General features: G+C 38.7%; 1 protein-coding gene across 1 annotated transcript in view; it reads left to right on the top strand.

Annotated features, from left to right (window-relative positions):
* The window catches only part of LOC124787179 (telomerase-binding protein EST1A), a 323,132-nt gene that overhangs the window by 87,201 nt on the left and 214,327 nt on the right, over nucleotides 1-21,604 (top strand). The window contains 1 exon segment of the mRNA XM_047254319.1: nucleotides 10,698-11,639. Within this exon segment, the coding sequence (XP_047110275.1) occupies nucleotides 10,698-11,639 (942 nt within the window).

Raw genomic sequence — 21,604 nt, 5'->3', positions numbered from 1 at the left:
GGCTACAACCCTGTCTCACTCCCTTCCCAACCACTGCTTCTCTTTCATGCCCCTCGACTCTTATAACTGCCATCTTGTTTCTGTACAAATTCTAAATAGCCTTTCACTCCCTGTATTTCACCCCTGCCACCTTCAGAATTCAAATCAACATTGTCAAAAGCTTTCGGTAAGTCTACAAATGCTAGAAACGTAGGTTTGCCGTTCCTTAACCTATCTTCTAAGATCAGTTGTAGTGTCAGTATTGCCTCATGTGTGCCAACATTTCTATGGAATACAAACTGATCTTCCCCCGAGATCGGTTTCTACGTTTTTCGATTTGTCTGTGATGAATTCGTGTTAGTATTTTGCAACCGTGACTTATTAAAGTGATAGTTTGGTAAGTTTTACACCTGTCAACACCTGCTTTCTTTGGGATTGGAATTATTGTATTCATCTTGAAGTCTGAAGGTATTCCGCGTGTCTCATACATCTTCCTTGCCAGATGGAAGAATTTTGTCATGGCTGGCTCTTGCAGTGCTATCAGTAGCTCTAACAGAATGTTGTCTACTCCCGGGGCCTTGTTCCTACGTAGGTCTTTCACTCTGTCAAACTCTTCATGCATTGTCATGTTTCCCATTTCATTTTCATCTACGTCCTCCTCCATTTCCATAATATTTCCCTCAAGTACATCACCCTTGTATAAACTCTCTATATATTCCTTCCACATTTCTGCTTTGCCTTCTTTGCATAGAACTGGTTTTCTGTCTGACCTCTCTATATTCATACAGGTGGTTGTCGTTTCTCCAAAGGTCTCTTTAATTTTCCCGTTGGCATTATACACCTCAACCCTAGTGATATATGCCCCTACATCCTTACATTTGTTCTCTAGCCATCCCCACTTAGTCATTTTGCGCTTCCTGTGGATATCATTTTTGAGACATTTGCATTTCTTTTTGCCTGCTTCATTTGCTGCATTTTTGTATTTTCTCCTTTCATCAATTAAATTCAATATCTCTTCTGTTAGCCAAGGATATCTGCTAGCCCTCATCTTTTTACCTACTTGATCCTCTGCTGCCTTCACTATTTCATCTCTCAAAGCAACCCATTCTTCTTCTACTGTATTTCTTTCCCCATTTTTGTCAATCGTTCCCTAATGCTCTCCCTGAAACACCAGGTGCCCCATGGTCTTTATTTCTTGGTTGGTGAGGGGGCAGTTTTTTGGATTCAAGCCTGAACACACAACACGGTCCTCAGGTGGCGTAGATGTTCTTCAGATGTCTTTGGCAAAATGAAGTTGTCGTCCAGATAAGACGCACTGTCCATTTAAGGTGTCATTGTAGCTCGTCAATATACATTTGAAGGTGGTGGGAGCATTACGTAGTTCAAACAGCTTAACTTCTCGTAAGTGGGTGGCAGAGGGTTCATCAGACCACTTTCATTCTGTTTTTTGTAGCATTCCACTGTCAAACAGCACATTTATAAAACAAACACTTATTTTGTTACAATTATTGCTTCTCCCTGTGTAGTTGCATATCAACAAAAATATTTGTTTTCAGAGGAAGACACTGGAGATTGAAATTTCGGGAAAAGATCTTACCACAATGAAAAATGCTTTTGTTTTAATGATTGCCACCCCAACTCGCTTAACATATCCATGACACACACTCCCCTGTTTCGCAAAAATGCAAAACGAGCTGCTGCTGCTCTTTGAACTTTCTCAGTGTCCACCGTCAATCCTGTGTTATAAGGATCCTGTACCATACAGCAGTAGTCTGGCAGAGGATGGACCAGAATAAAGTTGTTTGTAATTGTAATTCCTTGATATTTAGTTGAATTCATAGCTTTCAGATTTGCAGGATTTATCATGTAAATGAAATGTAACGGATTCCTTTTGATACTCATGTAGATGACTTCACACCTTTCTTTATTTACAGTCAATTGCCACTTTTTGCACCATTTAGATATTTTGCAGAAAACATTTTGCTGTTGGTTTTGTTCTTCTGATGGTGACTTTACTAGATGATAAATGACGGTGTCATCAGCAATCAGTTTAAGATGGCTGCTCAGATTATCTTCTAAACCATTTATATAGAAGCCATAAGGGGTTAAAGAGGGCAGTCTCTTCCCACTCAGCCTTGTCAACTTTGATTTGCCGGTAGCCTCTGCGTGTCCGTGTGGTTCAGAAATATTTTGCTCCTTTCAAGCAGTCTAGGGTGTCATCAGTGCATGGGAATGGTTTTAAATACCTTTTTGTGATTTTATTGTCATTGGTAATTGCCGAAAAATGCTGTGTGCCATCCATCTCCTTCACAAGGACAGCAGGAGAGGTTGAAGGCCAATCTGAACGTTTAATGATGTCATCTTGCAGCTTCTTCTCCACTTCCACCTGGATTATCAGTAGTTCAGCCGATGACACCCCATGCAAATATTGATGTATTGGTGGATGATCCCCAGTATTAGTAGGGTGTTCTACCATGGGCCTCTTGGTATGTCAAGTCTCCACTCCACATTTAAAAGCATCTGAAAATCGCCAAAGGAAACTAACACTTGCCAATATTATTCCATTGTGAAGCCAGGTAGATTGGACTGGTTCAGGTGTTCCTACTCTAATATCTTTAGGGTTGAGTTGTGGCTGCTCATGACATTTAGTGAAGCAAAGTTCTCCTTGACCACAGACAGTGCTTATGATCGTCACTGGCATATAGATATCTTTTGGAGCCTGAGTAGCTTTTTGCCATTGATAATAGCTTCACAGTTCAGCTGAGTATCTAGAGTGATGGCTGGAACTTGTCTTGTTGATGACATTGGAATAACAATCTCTTCAGCAACAAACAACTCCCCAGAGCAGTCTTTGTGACATGTCCTTGTTGGAATGGTTTTGTCAATCTGGTGCTCTTATTTCCCACGTTTTATTACTGCTTGTGATGCCTGCAAGAAGTCCCATCCAAGAACAGACTATGATTAAATTGTGTTAAAATGACAGACTCAAAGGGCTGTGTTCTGTCAATGATGGTTATTTTTACAGTGAGTGTTCTTAATGACTGAATGTATTCCCCATTCACAGCTTAAAGTGCAATCACTTTTGTATCACTGAACTAGCTGGTGACGATAAGCATTCAACACTATAGAGAAGCATGCCATTAAATCGACAAGTGCTCGGACAGGTTGGCCAGTGATGATATCAGTGTGATTTCCTAACGACTGCCATCCATTCAGTGTCTTCTCTTCCTGTTTGGTGTATGAGAGTGGTGTGGTCGTGGCGGTCTTTCACATCTGTCACAGTCTGCAACTCGTGGTTTAGTGGCTAGTGTTGCTGCCTCTGGATCATGGTGTCCCGGGTTCGATTCCCGGCTGGGTTGGGGATTTTCTCCGCCCGGGAACTGGGTGTTTGTGTTATCATCATCATCATCCCCCCACCGGCTGGGTTTGGGATTTTCTCCACCCGGGGACTGGATGTTTGTGTCATCATCATCACAACTGTCACAAAGACTACACTTGGGAGTTGGCTATACTACTTTCGACTGAGTCTTTTTGCTACATTTCCTTGATGTACTGGCGCCACTTCGTGGATTCCTTTGTTGTTGTGTTATCCTTTAGCAGAAGAGCTGGATGGGAACCAACATGGGTTCTGAAAACAATAATTGTGTGCAACCCGGTTCGCTCTATTCGCCCACGAGACACACAAAGCAATAGATACAGGCGCCCAGGTAGATACTCTTTCCGTTACTTCTGAAAAGCATTCAATACTGTTCCACACTGCTGCTTAATGAGCAAACCATGAGCATATTGAACATCAGATAAGCTGTGTGACTGGATTGAAGAATTTCTAGCAAACAAAACACAACATGTCATTCTGAATGGAGAGAAGTCTTCAGACATAAAAGTAACTCTGGGGATGCCCCCAAGGCAGTGTTACAGGCCCATTACTTTCCACAATATAAAATGACCTAGTAGATTATGTTGGAAGTTCCATGAGGGTTTCTGTGGATAAAGGTATTGTATACAAAGTAGTTTTGATGCTAGAAAATTGTAGTAAAATGTAGTAAGATCTGCAAGTGTCGATGCTTGGTGCAGGGAGTGGCAATTGAGTCTTAACATAAACAAATGTAAGGTATTGCAAATGCATTCTATGATTACAAAATTACAGAACAATTACTGGCAGCAGTTACTTCCATAAAATATCTAGGAACATGTGGATGGAGTAATTTGAAATTGAACAACCACATAAAATTAATGATGAGTGAGACAGATGCCAGACTCAGATACATTGGAAGAATGCTTGGGAACTTTAGTCCAGCAAGACAGGAAGTAGCTTACAAATCACTCGTTAGGCCAATACTTGAATATTGCTCATCAGTATTGGACCCTTACCAGATAGGACTGATAGAGAAAATAGAGAAGATCCAAAGAAGAGTGGCACATTTTGTTACAGGTTCGTTTAGTAATTGTGAAAGCTTCATGAAGGTTCTCAGCCAACTCTAGTGCCAGATGCTGCAAGAGAGGCATTCTGCATCATGTTATGGTCTACTGATAAAGATCCGAGAGCATGCATTCTTAGAAATTCCCTCCTACATATATCTCGTGAAAAGTCCATGAACATAAAATTAGAGATTTGAGCCCACGCAAAGACTTACCCAGAAATTGTTTATTCCGTGAACCACTCGAGACTGGAACAGCAGAAAGGGGAAGTGTTACTGGTGCACAACATACCTTCTGCCATACACTATAAGATGGCTTGCGTAGTATAGATGCAGATGCCTTCTGTGAGTCCTTTCATCTAGTGAGCTTTTGTTGGCTTGTCATATTTGGATTCACAATGTGGTATGGGGTCAAAACATTTGATATATGAGATTTTGTCTTTTCCTCATGGCACTGTGCCCTGTACTTCATTTGTCCTTCCCCTAAGTGTACTTGCTGCTGGTGGTTACCAAACATTTTCTTAATTTTGGGCTGGAATTTTTCCCAGCTACCGAGCATCTCTTCATAGTTCTTGAACCACTGGGCTGTATCGTTGAAATAAAAGGAGACCTTTGCCAAACACATCAAGTCTCTAGAAAACACTGGTGGATGCATGATGCACAGCTGACTTGTTGCTGTTTTGGAATCCATTAATTTCCTGAATATATGGACCTTGGGAACAGTTTACTGCTTACATTGTGGTTACTGTCCACATAGACAATGGCATTTTTGTTGTCTAATAATTGGAGCCATGGTGATGGAGATGTTCTGAGTACCCAGCATCTCCACCAAATAGTGTCACATCTTAACTGTAGTCAAATCAAAATCTGAACACTGGGGCATCAGTGAACTACATCACCTATCACTGAAAGCATGTCTATTACGAACATCAGTGTACAGCCAGAATGGAACTGAACTGGATGCAGAGAAATATATGTAAGAAATTTTGACAAACTTCCAGAAATGATAGGTAGCAAACAACATATCATTGCCAGTGACCTGAACTGCTATGCCACACTGCTTGTAGCACATCTCATGACACTATTGTAAAAATACATAACTAGAAATTTTTAATGAAATTTAATATTCTGTTCATTTATTTTGAGGTAGTTACTTTCTCTCATACTTACTATTTATATTTGGAAGAAATTATGTGTATTAAGCTAATGTGACAGGAAACTGCTTTCTAATTACCTGAGAAGCAATTATTATACTTTTAGTTATGGTGAGAAAAAATAAGTACGTGTATTACTTAAGTATTTGCTGTAAGATAATGAGGGCAGAATGGTTTTTCCATGCCTCACTTACAAAGTTACCTACATTGCGAATTCAAGTGAAGACAAATTAATGTTAAGCAAATTGAGAGACTTGTAAGGGCAGCTGTATGTGAAGCATTTAGTGGATCAGAAAGCAGTATCTTACCTACATGAAATTATTGTGTTTGTGTGTTTGTTTGTCAGATGCTATGTGCTGTTACTTTCTTGAAACTTTCTGTATCCGTTCTCTTCAGTCTTATTGGAAGTGAAACAGTGATTCGGAAAATTTAGATTATCTTGAATGATAAGTGACACCAGACCTTTTTGTTGTACTAATCATGTAATAGCTGCAATTATCTACAGAAACGAATCTATGTTCATATTTTTGAAGTATGTGAGTATTAATTCTCATAAATTCTGATGTTACAAAAATAATGAAGTAAGTAATTGATTTTTTGCTTAGTTATGGACTTATTGAATGAGAAAAAAGGCTTGCTATCATTACATATTCATATAAAAGATTACATATGGCTAGTCATGTTCATTTGGCTGTGATTAATGGTATAAGCTCAACAATTAGTGAAATATTTGACTTAATTAAATATTTACCTTGATACAAGCATAAAAAAGTTTCATACATGTGCCAGCTTTTTTTCTTCATCTAACTTCTCCACATGCTGTAAGCTCATGGCTGCTTGGAATTTCCTTGTAGTATGGTAGTGTGTGTATATCAGGGTCACTGTTCCCAGTTATTTATAAAGCTGCTTTAAACTTGCATATTCTTGCTTTGGAGCATGTAGCATTCATTTGTGCTGCTTTCATTCTTTAATACTAGCATATAGAATGCACATATCTTGATATACACTTCTGATAAAGAAACTTAATGATTTGTAGGAAGAGTTAATACTTTATTGGCATGGGCTTTCTTCTTCTTCCTCCTCCTCCTTTTCTTCTTCTTCTTCTTCTTCTTCTTCTTCTTCTTCAGATGACTGCTTTTATTTTAATTATGTCATACATGTGATACTGTGTTGTTTTCTGCTGGTTGCACATACTAGTACTTAAATAAAGCAGTTACTGTTGCAGATAAAAGATACTTACCACTTTTAGTAATATGTTTCAATATCTGTACACTTAATTTGTGTTGCAGGAGAAAGGGTGGTGGTGGTGGTGGTGGTGGTGGTGGTAGTGGTGGTGGAGGCAGTGGTGGTTGTGGTGGTGGTGGTGGTGGTGGTGGTGGTAGTAGTGGAGATGCTGGTGGGGGAGGTCAGGCCAGGGATAACAGGTGAGGAATTTTATTTCATTAAACCATCTTCTGCTTATGATTTGTCAGAAACATCAAAATCTTTTGTACAGAGACTGTTTGTGAACAGTGAATTTGCAACACTTCAGGATAGTTCCTGTGACCAGTATTGTGTTTAATGTTTAGCAATATCAGTGGCATAAATGAAAGGAAAAGATTTGAGTATAACTTCATTGAAGGACTCTCTCATATTAAATAAGTTTGAGAATAAAATACAGTCATTGGTTGCACATAAAGGAAATTTATATCGTTTTACTGGTTTTTGCATATTAATCTGTCATCATCAGAAGCCTACAAAATTTCTTATATTATAAATCTTGGTACTTGGCAATACATGTATGTAAAGTACAAGAAGCATATTACAAAAACTTACTTAATATTGGTTTAGAAGATGTCAATATCTTCATCACAGAAGGACAGTGCCATGACGTGTCACAAAATAAACATATTGAGAGTGATAATTATGAACATGGATTGATAAACATACAGTGAATGAGTCACATTTATGCATACAGTGAAGTAGTTGTGCTAGCAGCAAGGAACATCTATAAAAGCACATAAAGTATGACTTAGGTATATAAAGGAAGTTGGAAAAAAAAGGGCATACTTCCACATAAGCTGTTGCTGAAATTAATATCTAAATGAAACGGGCTGATTTTCATCATTTTATAAGAGATGGTATAAAAATCAAATAATCTATTTCTCAGTACAAATTTAATAATCAGCTTATGTCAAAAAATAGATTCTTTTTTATTTTATACCATCTCTTATAAAATGAAGAAAATTAGAACAATTCATTTAGATATTAATGTTACCAAAAGCTGATATGAAACTATGTGCCATGTTCTTTTCATGTGTGTAATATATGACTTCCTTTATGTAGTTAATTACAATTTATATATGCTTTTGTATATGTTCCTTGCTGTTAGCAAAATAACTGTACTATCTGTATAAATGTGATTCATTCACTGTAAGTTATCAATCTGCATTTACAATTGTCATCCACAATACATACATTTTTCGATATCATGTGGCATTAGTCTTCTGTGCGGAAGACATTGACATCTGCTAAACCAATATTCAGTAAGTTTTTATAATACACCTCTTGTACTTTACATATGTCTGTGCCAATGTTCTAATGATTTGGGTTTTTGAAGGTGACTGATTAAACTGTTGAAACCATTACAGCGAAATTTCCTTAATGTGCAACTGACAACTGAATTTCATTGCCTATTTTTATTTATTTATCTCTATTCATCCACCACAGTTGCTGAAAAAATAATGGCTATGAATAAATCGTATATTAAATAAGTATCGACCAAAGTACTTTGCTTACTGTGCAATGGGAATTTCACCCTACCATGCACTTCACGGTGGTTTGTAGTGCGAAGACGTAGATATAATTTTATCTTTAAGAGTAGATTCTTAGGCTGCCACAGCATCTTTCATACTTTCATATTATGATATTTATGTGGTTGTGACAAGAAGATTATGACCATTCTTTGTGCTGATAACCTGTAGACCTTCCCTGTGAGTTTAACTAATTTACAGCTCCTAAGTTTCGAATTGAGTATTTTTATGTAGAAGGTGTGATATTCAACTATTCATCCCAGAAGGTGACAAGAGCGCACCCTATCAAAGCATCACTCTCTTTAGATTACTTTACTCAGCTGAGAAACCAAGGGCTTTATTATCAGTACTTGTTGAAAGTTTAGTTAAAGCCTATGCTTTTAAACTGAACTTTATTTAATCTGTTTTTGCTATTTATCTATGTGCATATAAATCTAGTATGACTGTGTTGTGCAGAATTAATTTAATATTGATTATGTTGCAAGGCATGTGTTCATGTCTTGTAGTTAAGGCTGTCCAACCTGCTGATTTAATCTATTCTCCTACACATATATATTCTTCTCCAAGGTCTTGTTTGTACTCAAGCAATAATTGTTAGTGTCCTTAATTTTTTTTCTATGTAGGCAGGTGTTAGCCAGGATACTTGACTGTGTTCAGTATATAATGTGCAAAGAGAGTATTGATTTGTAACTATCCGGAGTGGTTACATGTTGTGTGCATGATGGAAGGACAAAAATGGTAGGTAACGGGAAAATAGTGAAATATTCTATGGAGAAGGAAAGGAGAGGGGAAGAGGGACCAAAATTCATGGTATCACAGGACATGAAAAGTTTGCAGAAATAAGTGGACACTGTGGAAACATTGGAAACATTGGAAGAATGGAACCTTTCCCAGGTTGCCACTGCACTTGCTGACGACAGTCATCCAGGATGGTTGAGAACCATGATCCATTACTTAACATAATGCAATGCTATTCATCAGCAGTCCATGCTTCCTGGTCACAGCACCACTCCAAACACAGCCCTTTGTGTTGTTCTGTTAACAGGAGCCTGTGCACGGGATGGTAATTCTATGGGTTGGCTGCTGCTTTCCCACCATTGGTGTGACGTGACACAGAATATGTAGGGAGTCCATGGGAGTCCTTTACTTGTTCTTGGATGGCAGGTTTAGAATTAAAGTGGTTATGAATTGCTTGATACACAATACTGTGATCATAGGTGATTGACTGGGAACTTGACATTGAGTATGCCTGCCCTCACAGTCCCATGTGGTTTAACATTGGGCTGTTGTTACAACCTGAATGCTCAGAAAATGTGGATATTGCATGATTTGGCTAGTCGGCCAATTGGAGACCCAAAATTAGGTCCCTTTCAAACTGTTTGACCGGTGGTGATAATGTTGCCTCACATGAGTATGTGGCATCTCCATGTCCTTCACAGTGATCATTCAGTGTCTGATACTGTTCACACCCGTTTTATATACCCTACCAGGCCTAGTAACAATACTAAAAACAAACAAAAGTACTGCCTCCTGGTGGCCATTCTACCTGTTAGAGATTTGCAACTGTAATCATTAACGTGTGTGTACATAATTACATTGGCATGACTTCTGGGTCTTCACAATTTTTATCAGGCAGTGTTTTTCAGGTATGAGAGCAATAACTGCAAAGGATTAACTAACTTAAACTTTTGGGAAAGAGTAGGCCAAATCAGTAAAAGGATTTAAATCTGTGGCAACAAGCCTCTGGCTGTGAGGAATCTTTTTGTGCTGGAAAGTGAAAATGACTCTTCACAAGCAAAAACATGTTTATTTGGATTGAGAGGAATGACTATGTTAATTTTCTTTTACGAGAACAGAGAGCTTTTATCAGTGTCTGGTTGGAAAGAAACTGGTATTTTCGGTCAGTTACGTGGTCATTTTGTTATTCATATTAGACAGCTGAGTACATTTTATGTAACAGAAACTCCTGTTATTGCTGAGAGAGTGCTGTATTATGTGGGTTATCATGCAGCTTCAACTACTTTTTAACTAATGATTTTTCCCAGAGCACCTTTGTTGAGCAAGGGTTACTCGAGACACAGGTCATCTGTTTCCTTTTGCACTTAAGATTAATGATTTTCCTTCAACAGCTGTCACCGTGCTCTTTATTTATTATTTTTGTATTCCCATTTTTGTTTCAGTTTGTCTCTGTTAAACGTCATTGTGTGTGGTGTTGCATAATGAACAGTGATCAAGAGGTTGTGTATTATAGGGATAAAATTATGACTCATTTATCTCTGTTTTTAGTTAAAGAATGCTAATTATATTGTATTGTAAAGCTGCTTTTTCAACCCTGGCTTAATTTTCATTTTCAGGAGTGTAAGCAGAGACAGATTATACAACCATGATGGTTTGGATGACAAAAATACCTTCACCACAGCTAGTGAAAGAAATAGAGTAAGAGGTTCCAGTAATGAACGGACTAGAAATAGAGTTCCTAGCGGAGACAGAAACAGAGGAAGAGGTCACAGTAATGAGAGAAACAGAAACAGAGGTCTCAGTAGTGAAAGAGGCAGAAATAGAGGTCTAAGTCCTGAAAGGAAGGGTGGGGACATGGGAAGAAATAGGGGCCCTAGCTGGGAGCGTAACAGAAACAGAGGATCGAGTCGTGATAGGAAAGGTGGTGGAGACAGAGACAGAAACCGTCATCGAGGCCTGAGTCATGAGAGAAACAAGAACAGAGGACCGAGCACAGAACGAGGAAAAAGCAGATGTCTGAGCCCAGATAGGACAAGAAACAGGGGAATGAGTCCTGGCAGGGGAAGAATAATCAGTCCAGAGCGGAATAGGAATCGTGGCCTTAGTCCAGAAAAGGCCAGGAACAGCAGAGGTACTAGTGCAGACCGTAACAGAAATCGAGGACATAGTAGTGACAGGAAAGGAGGTGGTGGTAGTGGCAGGAATAGAGGTGGTAGTGGTGAAAGGAAACGTAATCGAAGTGGAGAACGTAGAGGACGTCGTCGAGGTGGTCGTGGGGTGAGCAGAGAGAGGAGAGCTGCTGCAGCCGAATCAAAGGGAGCACCTTCAGGATCATCTGCAGCAGTTCCACCACCTTCACATCCAAATGTGGCTGGCATATTGATACTGCCACCAGGAGAACAGACCCAGCCAGCAGGCCTGGTTCACCATCAGCAGCAGTCTACAGTGCAGCAACAAACAGTTGGAACCTATGTTGTCCCACAGCACAGGCAACTCTTTGATCCAAGCAACCCTGGGAAGCCCATTATCGTGCCACGTACAAATACTCGTTCTGCAAGGTGTGTAATCTGTTCAATATTTATTTCTAGTAGAATTCTTGCTCCATTAATTTATTTGTCTATAATTTGAAAGAGTATGCTTTCATTTTGCATATCATTCAGGGTGTATAGACCCCAAAACAACCGGGAAAAACCCAGGAATTTTTTCATCCAGTAAACCCTGGGAATTTTTTAAGATACTGGGAATTTTTCATTATTTTAGTTTCCAGTTAAATATCTTTAATTTTGCCTGGTAAGAACTGATGCAGCAGTAGAACATAAACGATAAAATAATGCCAAAATAAAACTTGAGTTGCTAAGAAAATGGGCCATTTACAACAATTAAACACAGTGCACGTATGAGTATCTGCTGACAGCAAAATGTGTAAAAGGCTTTAGGACAAAGACTATGCAATACCTCATAACAGCAAAGTGCTTTCGATGAGCGTGAAGTTACAACAGTGTACATTTCTAACAAGTCACAGGAAAATGTTGCGAATGATGGTTTGAGAAGCCTTACCTTCTTTTTCACAAGACAAATTATGTTACATGTGAGAATGTGCAATGAATTTCTTAAATCATGGAGCATCTGATTCTTTCAAAACTTAACCCTTTGAGAACAAGCCACTTACCAAAAAAAAAAATCATTTAAAAATTTACTGACATACTTGTGTTTGAAATTTCTTAAAGGGTAACACATGCTACAAAAGATGAATCTTCAAGGTCAGTTTTTCATTTTTATTTTAGTAGTTTTAATAGTTTAGTTATTTTTGTAGGTTATAAATTATGCGATAACAATGACAAAAAGTCTAATTATTCATAGTTCTTGAACATTTTCACAGTAATCAGCTTTTCTATGGAAAAGTCAAAGTACTCAACAGAACATGTATTCAGCCAAGTAACCCACAAAATGTTCAGTGCACAGTAGGGAAATTAACAGTCGTGCTTGACAGAAATATTAAGCTGCTGCAATTTAAGCTGTGATCTTAGGATAATGCCTAACCACACTCTTGGGGAAAAAAGCAAAAAAAAAATTTTTTGAAGACTAGTATTATACAGCTTTACTTGATGAAAAATATCATCTAGCAGTCGTATTTTGCAAAGCAAAAACACTCATTATTATGCCATATTTTTCTGAATTTATGGTTGATTGCCAGGCCTCTCGGAGCACTTCTACGATTTCTCTTTTCGCATCATAGCAGGGACATCACTTTTCTTATAGTTTGTTGTTCTGTTTGTTTGAAAATTATCATGCTGAATTTGGTGAATTCATATTTATACTTTCGGTGTAGGTATTAAAATCCATGGAGAAGAAATAAAAATGCTGAGGTTTGCCGATGACATTGTAATTCTGTCAGAGACAGGAAAGGACTTGGAAGAGCAATTGAACGGAATGGACAGTGTCTTGAAAGGAGGATATAAGATGAACATCAACAAAAGCAAAACGAGGATAATGGAATGTAGTCGAATTAAGTCGAGTGATGCTGAGGGAATTAGATTAGGAAATGAGACACTTAAAGTAGTAAAGGAGTTTTGCTATTTGGGGAGCAAAATAACTGATGATGGTCGAAGTAGAGGGGATATAAAATGTAGACTGGCAATGGCAAGGAAAGCGTTTCTCAAGAAGAGAAATTTGTTAACATCGTGTATAGATTTAAGTGTCAGGAAGTTATTTCTGAAAGTATTTGTATGGAGTGTAGCCATGTATGGAAGTGAAACATGGACGGTAAATAGTTTGACAAGAAGAGAATAGAAGCTTTTGAAATGTGGTGCTACTGAAGAATGCTGAGGATTAGATGGGTAGGTCACGTTACTAATGAGGAGGTATTGAATAGAATTGGGGAGAAGAGGAGTTTGTGGCACAACTTGACAAGAAGAAGGGATCGGTTGGTAGGACATGTTCTGAGGCATCAAAGGATCACAAGTTTAGCATTGGAGGGCAGTGTGGAGGGTAAAAATCGTAGGGGGAGACCAAGAGATGAATACACTAAGCAGATTCAGAAGGATGTAGGTTGCAGTAAGTACTGGGAGATGAAGAAGCTTGCACAGGATAGAGTAGTATGGAGAGCTGCATCAAACCAGTCTCAGGACTGAAGACGACAACAACAACAACTACTACTTTCGTAACACCAAAATACTCAGTGTACGTGTTACCACACATTAAAAGTCTTTCCAAAATGTCCAGTAAGACTCCTCTTACACGAGGTTCTGGGTGACTTTTCTTTACTGTACCCCCTTCCCCAAATCTCTCCAGTTCCTTTCCTTCACCCCTCTTTGTTCCCCTTCAACTCACCTGCCAGAAGAAGAAGAAGAAGAAGCCACTTGCTCCAAAAGCTCATAAAAGTTAAATCTTTTTTTGTGTGTATTCTCCTGCCACTGCTTGGTGAGTAGATTTTTTTTTTTTTGTCTGTGCATTTATGTTAGTTTGCTTAACCAGTATGAGAGACCAGTGGACAATCATTGGCAAATTACGTTTATGTTATATTCCCTGTGCTGCTTTTAAGTAGTAGTACTGGCTGTGGTACTGTTTTAAGTTCCTTGTTCGATATTTACATCGAAGCAGCAGTGATGGAAATAAAATATAGATACGGTATTGGGATTAAAATTTGGGATGAAAGAATATCAATAATAAGATTCTCTGGTAACATTGCTATCCTCAGTGAAAGCGAGCATGAGTTACAGGACATACAGAATGAACACTCTACTGAGCACAGAATATGGCTTGAGAGTAAATCAGAGAGATACAGAAGTGATGGGGACTAGGAGACAAGGGATTTATGAGGAACTTAGGATCAAAACTGGCGACTGCAAAGTACACACAGTGAAGGAATTACTGTGAAAGAAAAATAATGTACAATGGACAAAGCAAGGACAACATGAATTGCAGGGTAGCATAGGAAAAGAGGGCATTCCTTATCTGTGAAAATGTCCAAGCATTAAACATAGGTCTTAATTTGAGGAAAAAATCTGAGAATGTAGGTTTTGATCACACCATTCTATGAAAGTGCAACAGGGATTGTGGAAAACTGGGTGAGTATCAAAGAATTTGAGATGTACTGTATAAGGACATTGAAAATTAGGTGGTCTGACAAGAAGTGAGCTGGTTCTCCACAGAATTGGCAAGGAGAAAAAACCTGGAAAAGATTGACAAGGAGAAGGGACAGGCATCAAGGAATAACTTTTATGGTACTAGATGGTAAAAAAAGAACATTAAATTGAGAATAAATCCAACAAATAATTGAGAATGTTAGGTGGAGGTGTTACTATGAGATGATGTTGGCCTAAGAGAGGAATTCATGGTGAGCCACATTAAACCAGTCTGAAAAATTAGGGTTTTTGTGCTGATACCAGCTTTTTGGGCAGACATCAGCTTTGTCCTTGGAGAGAAAGAAATTAATGAAAATAAACATTTCATAAGTTGTTCACATATTTGTTGCATGGAATTCTGACTTCAACTTGCTGCTTTGAACTGTATTCAAAATAGTGACTCTAGCATAACATCAGTTACTGCAAAAGATTTCCCAAAGATGTATGAAAAGTCTCCACAGTGGTCACTAACATTCTGACTTCCACATGCCAGATAGATGTAAGTGAGCTGTGCGATGCTATTGTGAAGGAACAACTGAAGGGGGAGAATATTCACATGCAGCAGGTTTCGCTGTAACCGTGCAAGTATTTTTTGCCGTTCAGAGCCATTTGTTCTTGGTTCAGTCAATTGTTGCCACCGTCAACCAAATGAAATGACAACTTCCGTCAAAAGGATGGAGGGATGTTCCTTAACGACTTTAGTGAAAATATGAAGAATAGAATTAAGAGTCTGGAAAGCTTTCCTTATCATCGTGATCTTCCAGTGTAATTCTATGCCAAGTGGATCAGTTTTGAAGGAGGTCCCTGCTCAGATTGACCATGTCTGAATCCAGTGAAGTTTTTTAAGTGGGTTGGATGGATAGATGAGAAGTTTCAGCTTGATACGCCCTTAGGTTCCATTTCTAGACTTGTAGATAGGGGTCATAAGTTGGAATCACCTATAAGTGTTACTTTAGAACACTTTGGATAACTTTTATGAAATGTAGCTTACTTTAAACTTATAACTGGCAGTTAAAAGAAAATGAGTGAGATGGGGAAAAAGTGAATACTCACTATAACTGTTACTCCATTTATCCCACTATGAGGCAACCCAGTCAAAGTCTTCATGAAAAAATAGTTGTAGTTGCCTACGGAACCATGACTTTACCCAAGTGTGCACCTCTGCATCTCAGGAAAAATCAGTGGCTATGAATGTCTTTTTTTAGGGCTCCAAAAATAAGGAAATCACATGGGGAAAGGTCGGGACTGTATGAAGGATGTGTAAGGGCTTCCCAGCAAAACTTCTGCAGCATGCTTGGGACAACCTTGGCAACAAGTGGTCGGGCATTTTTTTTTTACTTTTTTTCTATCTGTTTCATTTTCACTTGACTGCCCCCTTACACAAGTCCCTGCTTTTGTATACTTGAACAGATTATCATGCTGTCTAAGAATATATTACTGATTGGGTTCTTGTAAAAACTGTACTACATCAAAAATGGCAGAAGATTCATTGACGGCTTTGAGAGCCCATCTTTAACAAGCCATAAATCAGCCATAAATCATAGTTTTATGGGTGGATTCAGCCAAGAATTGGTAATACTATACACAACCATGCTGTCTATCGCTTTTTGTACAATAGCCTCTGCCCTCGGTCAAAATATGCACTTGCAAATTTGATGAACACATTTTGGGTGCCGGGGTTTGAGAGCTCTATCTTTTTTTCTTTCTGTTTCTAGAAAGAGTATACTTTAAGCTCCAGTAGTTACATTATTCAGTTTTTGGTCCACATCTACATACGACTGAAGAACGTTGCTCAAAGTTACTACTCTTCATTGTTGTTGTTGTTGTGGTCTTCAGTCCTGAGACTGGTTTGATGCAGCTCTCCATGCTACTCTATCCAGTGCAAGCTTTTTCATCTCCCAGTACCTACTGCAACCTACATCCTTCTGAATCTGCTTAGTGTATTCATCTCTTGGTCTCCCTCTACGATTTTTACCCTCCACGCTGCCCTCCAATAGTAAATTGGTGATCCCTTGATGCCTCAGAACATGTCCTACCAACCGATCGCTTCTTCTGGTCAAGTTGTGCCACAAACTTCTCTTCTCCCCAATCCTATTCAATACTTCCTCACTAGTTATGTGATCTACCCATCTAATCTTCAGTATTCTTCTGTAGCACCACATTTCGAAAGCTTCTATTCTCTTCTTGTCCAAACTATTTATCGTCCATGTTTCACTTCCATACATGGCTACACTCCATACGAATACTTTCAGAAATGACTTCCTGACACTTAAATCAATACTGGATGTTAACAAATTTCTCTTCTTCAGAAACGATTTCCTTGCCATTGCCAGCCTACATTTTATATCCTCTCTACTTCGACCATCATCAGTTATTTTGCTCCCCAAATAGCAAAACTCCTTTACTACTTTAAGTGTCTCATTTCCTAATCTAATTCCCTCAGCATCACTCGACTTAATTCGACTACATTCCATTATCCTCGTTTTGCTTTTGTTGATGTTCATCTTATATCCTCCTTTCAAGACACTGTCCATTCCATTCAACTGCTCTTCCAAGTCCTTTGCTGTCTCTGACAGAATTACAATGTCATCGGCGAACCTCAAAGTTTTTATTTCTTCTCCATGAATTTTAATACCTACTCCGAATTTTTCTTTTGTTTCCTTTACTGCTTGCTCAATATACAGATTGAACAACATCGGGGAGAGGCTACAACCCTGTCTTACTCCCTTCCCAACCACTGCTTCCCTTTCATGTCCCTCGACTCTTATAACTGCCATCTGGTTTCTGTACAAATTGTAAATAGCCTTTCGCTCCCTGTATTTTACCCCTGCCACCTTTAGAATTTGAAAGAGAGTATTCCAGTCAACATTGTCAAAAGTTTTCTCTAAGTCTACAAATGCTAGAAACGTAGGTTTGCCTTTCCTTAATCTTTCTTCTAAGATAAGTCGTAAGGTCAGTATTGCCTCACGTGTTCCAGTGTTTCTACGGAATCCAAACTGATCTTCCCCGAGGTTGGCTTCTACTAGTTTTTCCATTCGTCTGTAAAGAATTCGTGTTAGTATTTTGCAGCTGTGACTTATTAAGTTGATAGTTCGGTAATTTTCACATCGGTCAACACCTGCTTTCTTTGGGATTGGAATTATTATATTCTTCTTGAAGTCTGAGGGTATTTCGCCTGTTTCATACATCTTGCTCACCAGATGGTAGAGTTTTGTCATGACTGGCTCTCCCACGGCCGTCAGTAGTTCCAGTGGAATATTGTCTACTCCGGGGGCCTTGTTTCGACTCAGGTCTTTCAGTGCTCTGTCAAACTCTTCACGCAGTATCATATCTCCCATTTCATCTTCATCTACATCCTCTTCCATTTCCATAATATTGTCCTCAGGTACATCGCCCTTGTATAGACCCTCTATATACTCCTTCCACCTTTCTGCTTTCCCTTCTTTGCTTAGAACTGGGTTTCCATCTGAGCTCTTGATATTCATACAAGTCGTTCTCTTATCTCCAAAGGTCTCTTTAATTTTTCTTTAGGCGGTATCTATCTTACCCCTAGTGAGATAGGCCTCTACATCCTTACATTTGTCCTCTAGCCATCCCTGCTTAGCCATTTTGCACTTCCTGTCGATCTCATTTTTGAGACGTTTGTATTCCTTTTTGCCTGTTTCAGTTACTGCTTTTCATACGTGGTGTATATGCTCAAAGTTGCTGAGTAAACAGATAGTAAAATTTAAAAAAAAAACTGCTTTTATGTCAACAAAAATAAAAGCGTAGTTATGTAAAAATCACTTTCAAGCTATAAGCAATGATAAACAAATGAAAATCCAGAAATTTAGAGTTTGAAGCACACTGTAAAACTGGAATAATTATTTCCGCTTCAGACTCTGTCTTGCTTAGTTTCTAAGTAAACATATTGCCATCCTGTTGTTGTTGAGGGTGCTTTTGTGGTTTTAGATATGTGTTGCTCTGGAATCCAGCAAGTAACTTTAGTAGGTGGCCTGGGGAAGGAATGAGCAGGACCAACATGGGGATGTCCTAATGAAACTTCACATACATTTCCCACCCACCAAGTATTGTCATACATACAACCAAAATACTGCCCAGGTTATAATATAGTTGAAACAGCTGAAGTTTCTTAATCTGCTTTAAATGCTTTAACTGTGAATGCTGCAGTGTCATTGGAAACTCTGCTTGCACTCTTCTTGTTTAAATTGGTGGGCTTCAACTTTTCTCTTGTTCCAACAAGTCTGTGGCGTTGGGCAAACCTCCTTTTCTGATAAAGTTAAATTTGTTCACTTTCTTTATGTGTAACAAAAATTGATTCCTGAAATGGCTTCATTGCAGAACTTAAACAGGTCAAGACGTGTCAATATTTGGTTATCTAAAGGCCTCAGCAAATTAACATGAACTGCCAGTCTCCTAGCTGTTCCTCCAATTCCGTCACAAGGAGAATCCTTGGCTGATTACAAAGAAATTCCATTCAGCAGAGATAACAAATTGCTTTTCATGCAGACATAAATTGATATTCTTGAAATTCTTTCATTGGGACAGCAGATCTATCTCTACTATTGTTTTTCTCAAATATTTAATCAGCCTCATTATGAATGCATAAACTGCACTGTTTTCAAAATGATGTAGGCAGTCACTAATAATACAGACACTGATATTCATTAGCTCTTGACCACAAAAATAAACTACAAGCGAACGTCCTTGCCACAGTGGTGACACTGGTTCCCGTCAGGTTAGCATTTGGATGGGTGACCATCCAGTGTTCTGAGTGCTACTGACAAACAGGGTGCACTCAGCCCTTGTGAGGCAAACTGAAGAAGTATTTGATAGAGCAGTAGCAGCTGTGGTCTCGTAAACTGACATACACCTTGAAGAAGAGTGGTTTGCTGACCACGTGCCCCTCCATATATGTATCCAGTGATGGCGGTGGGTTGAGGATGACGCAGCAGCCTGTTGGCACCGTTGGGCTTACATGGCTTTTTCGGCAGAGTTTGGCTTAGTTTAAAGTAAACCACAAAGGGGTGTAATGTGGCTTGGCTCTTCTCCCAATGAAACCCTTATACAGCATCTTGAATGAGACATGAATAGTTCTCAGCAAGATCCTTCAAAATGAACACTTCACCATCCGCAAGGTTTTCTTTCAGGTGCCTTGGATATGAACTTTGGTGTTTTCAAATGAAATGGTGCCTTGTCAGATCATTAATTTGTGGAACCAGTTCCTCTATAAACTCTGCCACAGTTCCACCACATGACTCTAGTATGTCCCTGTCAATATGATTCAAAGGTTTGTAATCTATCATTTATTCTGGATCATATTCTTTGGAAACCTCTACCAGATAAGTATTACACTTTGGCTTGAGATTACAAAATTTTGAAAAGCCCAATTCACTGCTGTGTTATATAGAAAGACTGTGTGCATTCTATCAAGTTAAGTAGTAGTAGTAGTAGTAGTAGTAGTAGTAGTAGTAATTTCTACTTAATGATTTTTTTCCCCGCCCAACCATACTGCTATGTAATCATTTTTTTCCTGGCAGAGCCGAGAAAATTCATCATCTACAAAGAACTTGAGGACTTGATGTTTGATCTTATCGAAACTTTTTCCCTAACATCGTGCAGATACTGCCAAGATGCCAGCCTCAACCTCTAGCTTCCTTGCTTGCTTGACCAATCTTGCACAAACACTAAATTCTTTGGTTTTCTGTTCTATACTCCAGCTACTATTAACCAGTATCAAAATTTGAACTTTATTGGGCTGACTCAAGTGACACACTTCAGTTTTTAGTTCATTAATTAAAATGTCTGTGTTGTTACATCTCTGGGATTGCTTCACCATTTGTGTTTCCACATCAGTAGAGCTCACACCAGCAGCTGCTGTTATAGCCTTCGTGATGGCACCTTGTGCTTTCTGAACTTCCTGTCTTACGTAACCCATTGAAACCCATTCACTAATTCATCAAAGCTTTAAAGGTGAGTCTCCAAAGATGCTAGTGTAGTATTCACTGTAAAGCAAATGCCAGCTTCGTCTATATAATCAGTAGACCTGGAATAGTGCTCATTTTGAGGCTGTAGTTCCTTATGAGGAAATTCTTGTGTTCAACTGGGACAAAGCTTCTGGCTAGGCTTGAAAACTTTATTAGTCAACAGTTCCTACTTCTCACCATAGAAATGTCAACTTTGTGTTTTCCAATTGGATTACAGCAGCTATTTTGTAGAAATAAAATTTTTTTCATCAGCAGAACATTATGGTATGAATGAATTTGGGTACCTTTTGTAAAGTCCAGCCTAGATATGAGTTTTAAAAGCTCTTTGTCAGACTTTTCATTCAATGGCTTAAACTGACTTTTACCTTAATAAAACTTTGATATCAGCGTCATCGCGATCACCAAAAACCAAATCAGTGCCATCTCGATCACCAAAAACCAAATGTCATGCGCTTCTTTATTTATTTCACAAAACATAAATTTGTTCAGTCACTAAACTTTCTAAGAGCAAGCTAGTTATAAGATCAACACCAGAGGGGAATTGACAGTTCATAGAAAGTACAGGACTATTCAAAAAAAGAACAGATTTCAAACATTTATTGCTTCTAAACTACAAAAGATAGAAACACAATTCCAACTTTCCGAGAAAGAGAAAAATTTTCATGCATTCAATGTGAGAACCATGTATTACACACACACACAAAGTAGCTGGTTTCTCATCATCAAATTCACAACTTTGACAATGCAGTATCACAGGCTTTGAACAATGTCATTCATAGGGGGATAAAAATGTAGTCTTTCAGGTAACTCCACAGGTAAGTTACAAGGTGTGAAGTTTGGAGACCTGGGAAGCTACCGGTGATAAAATCCCGTCCTGGAACGGTGTCGTTCAGGTAACGTCAGACGTGCTTT

This window comes from Schistocerca piceifrons, chromosome 1, assembly GCF_021461385.2.
Source record: "Schistocerca piceifrons isolate TAMUIC-IGC-003096 chromosome 1, iqSchPice1.1, whole genome shotgun sequence".
NCBI lineage: Eukaryota > Metazoa > Arthropoda > Insecta > Orthoptera > Acrididae > Schistocerca > Schistocerca piceifrons.
The sequence above is the reverse complement of the archived record's forward strand: the minus strand, read 5'-3'. Positions and strand labels throughout refer to the sequence as shown.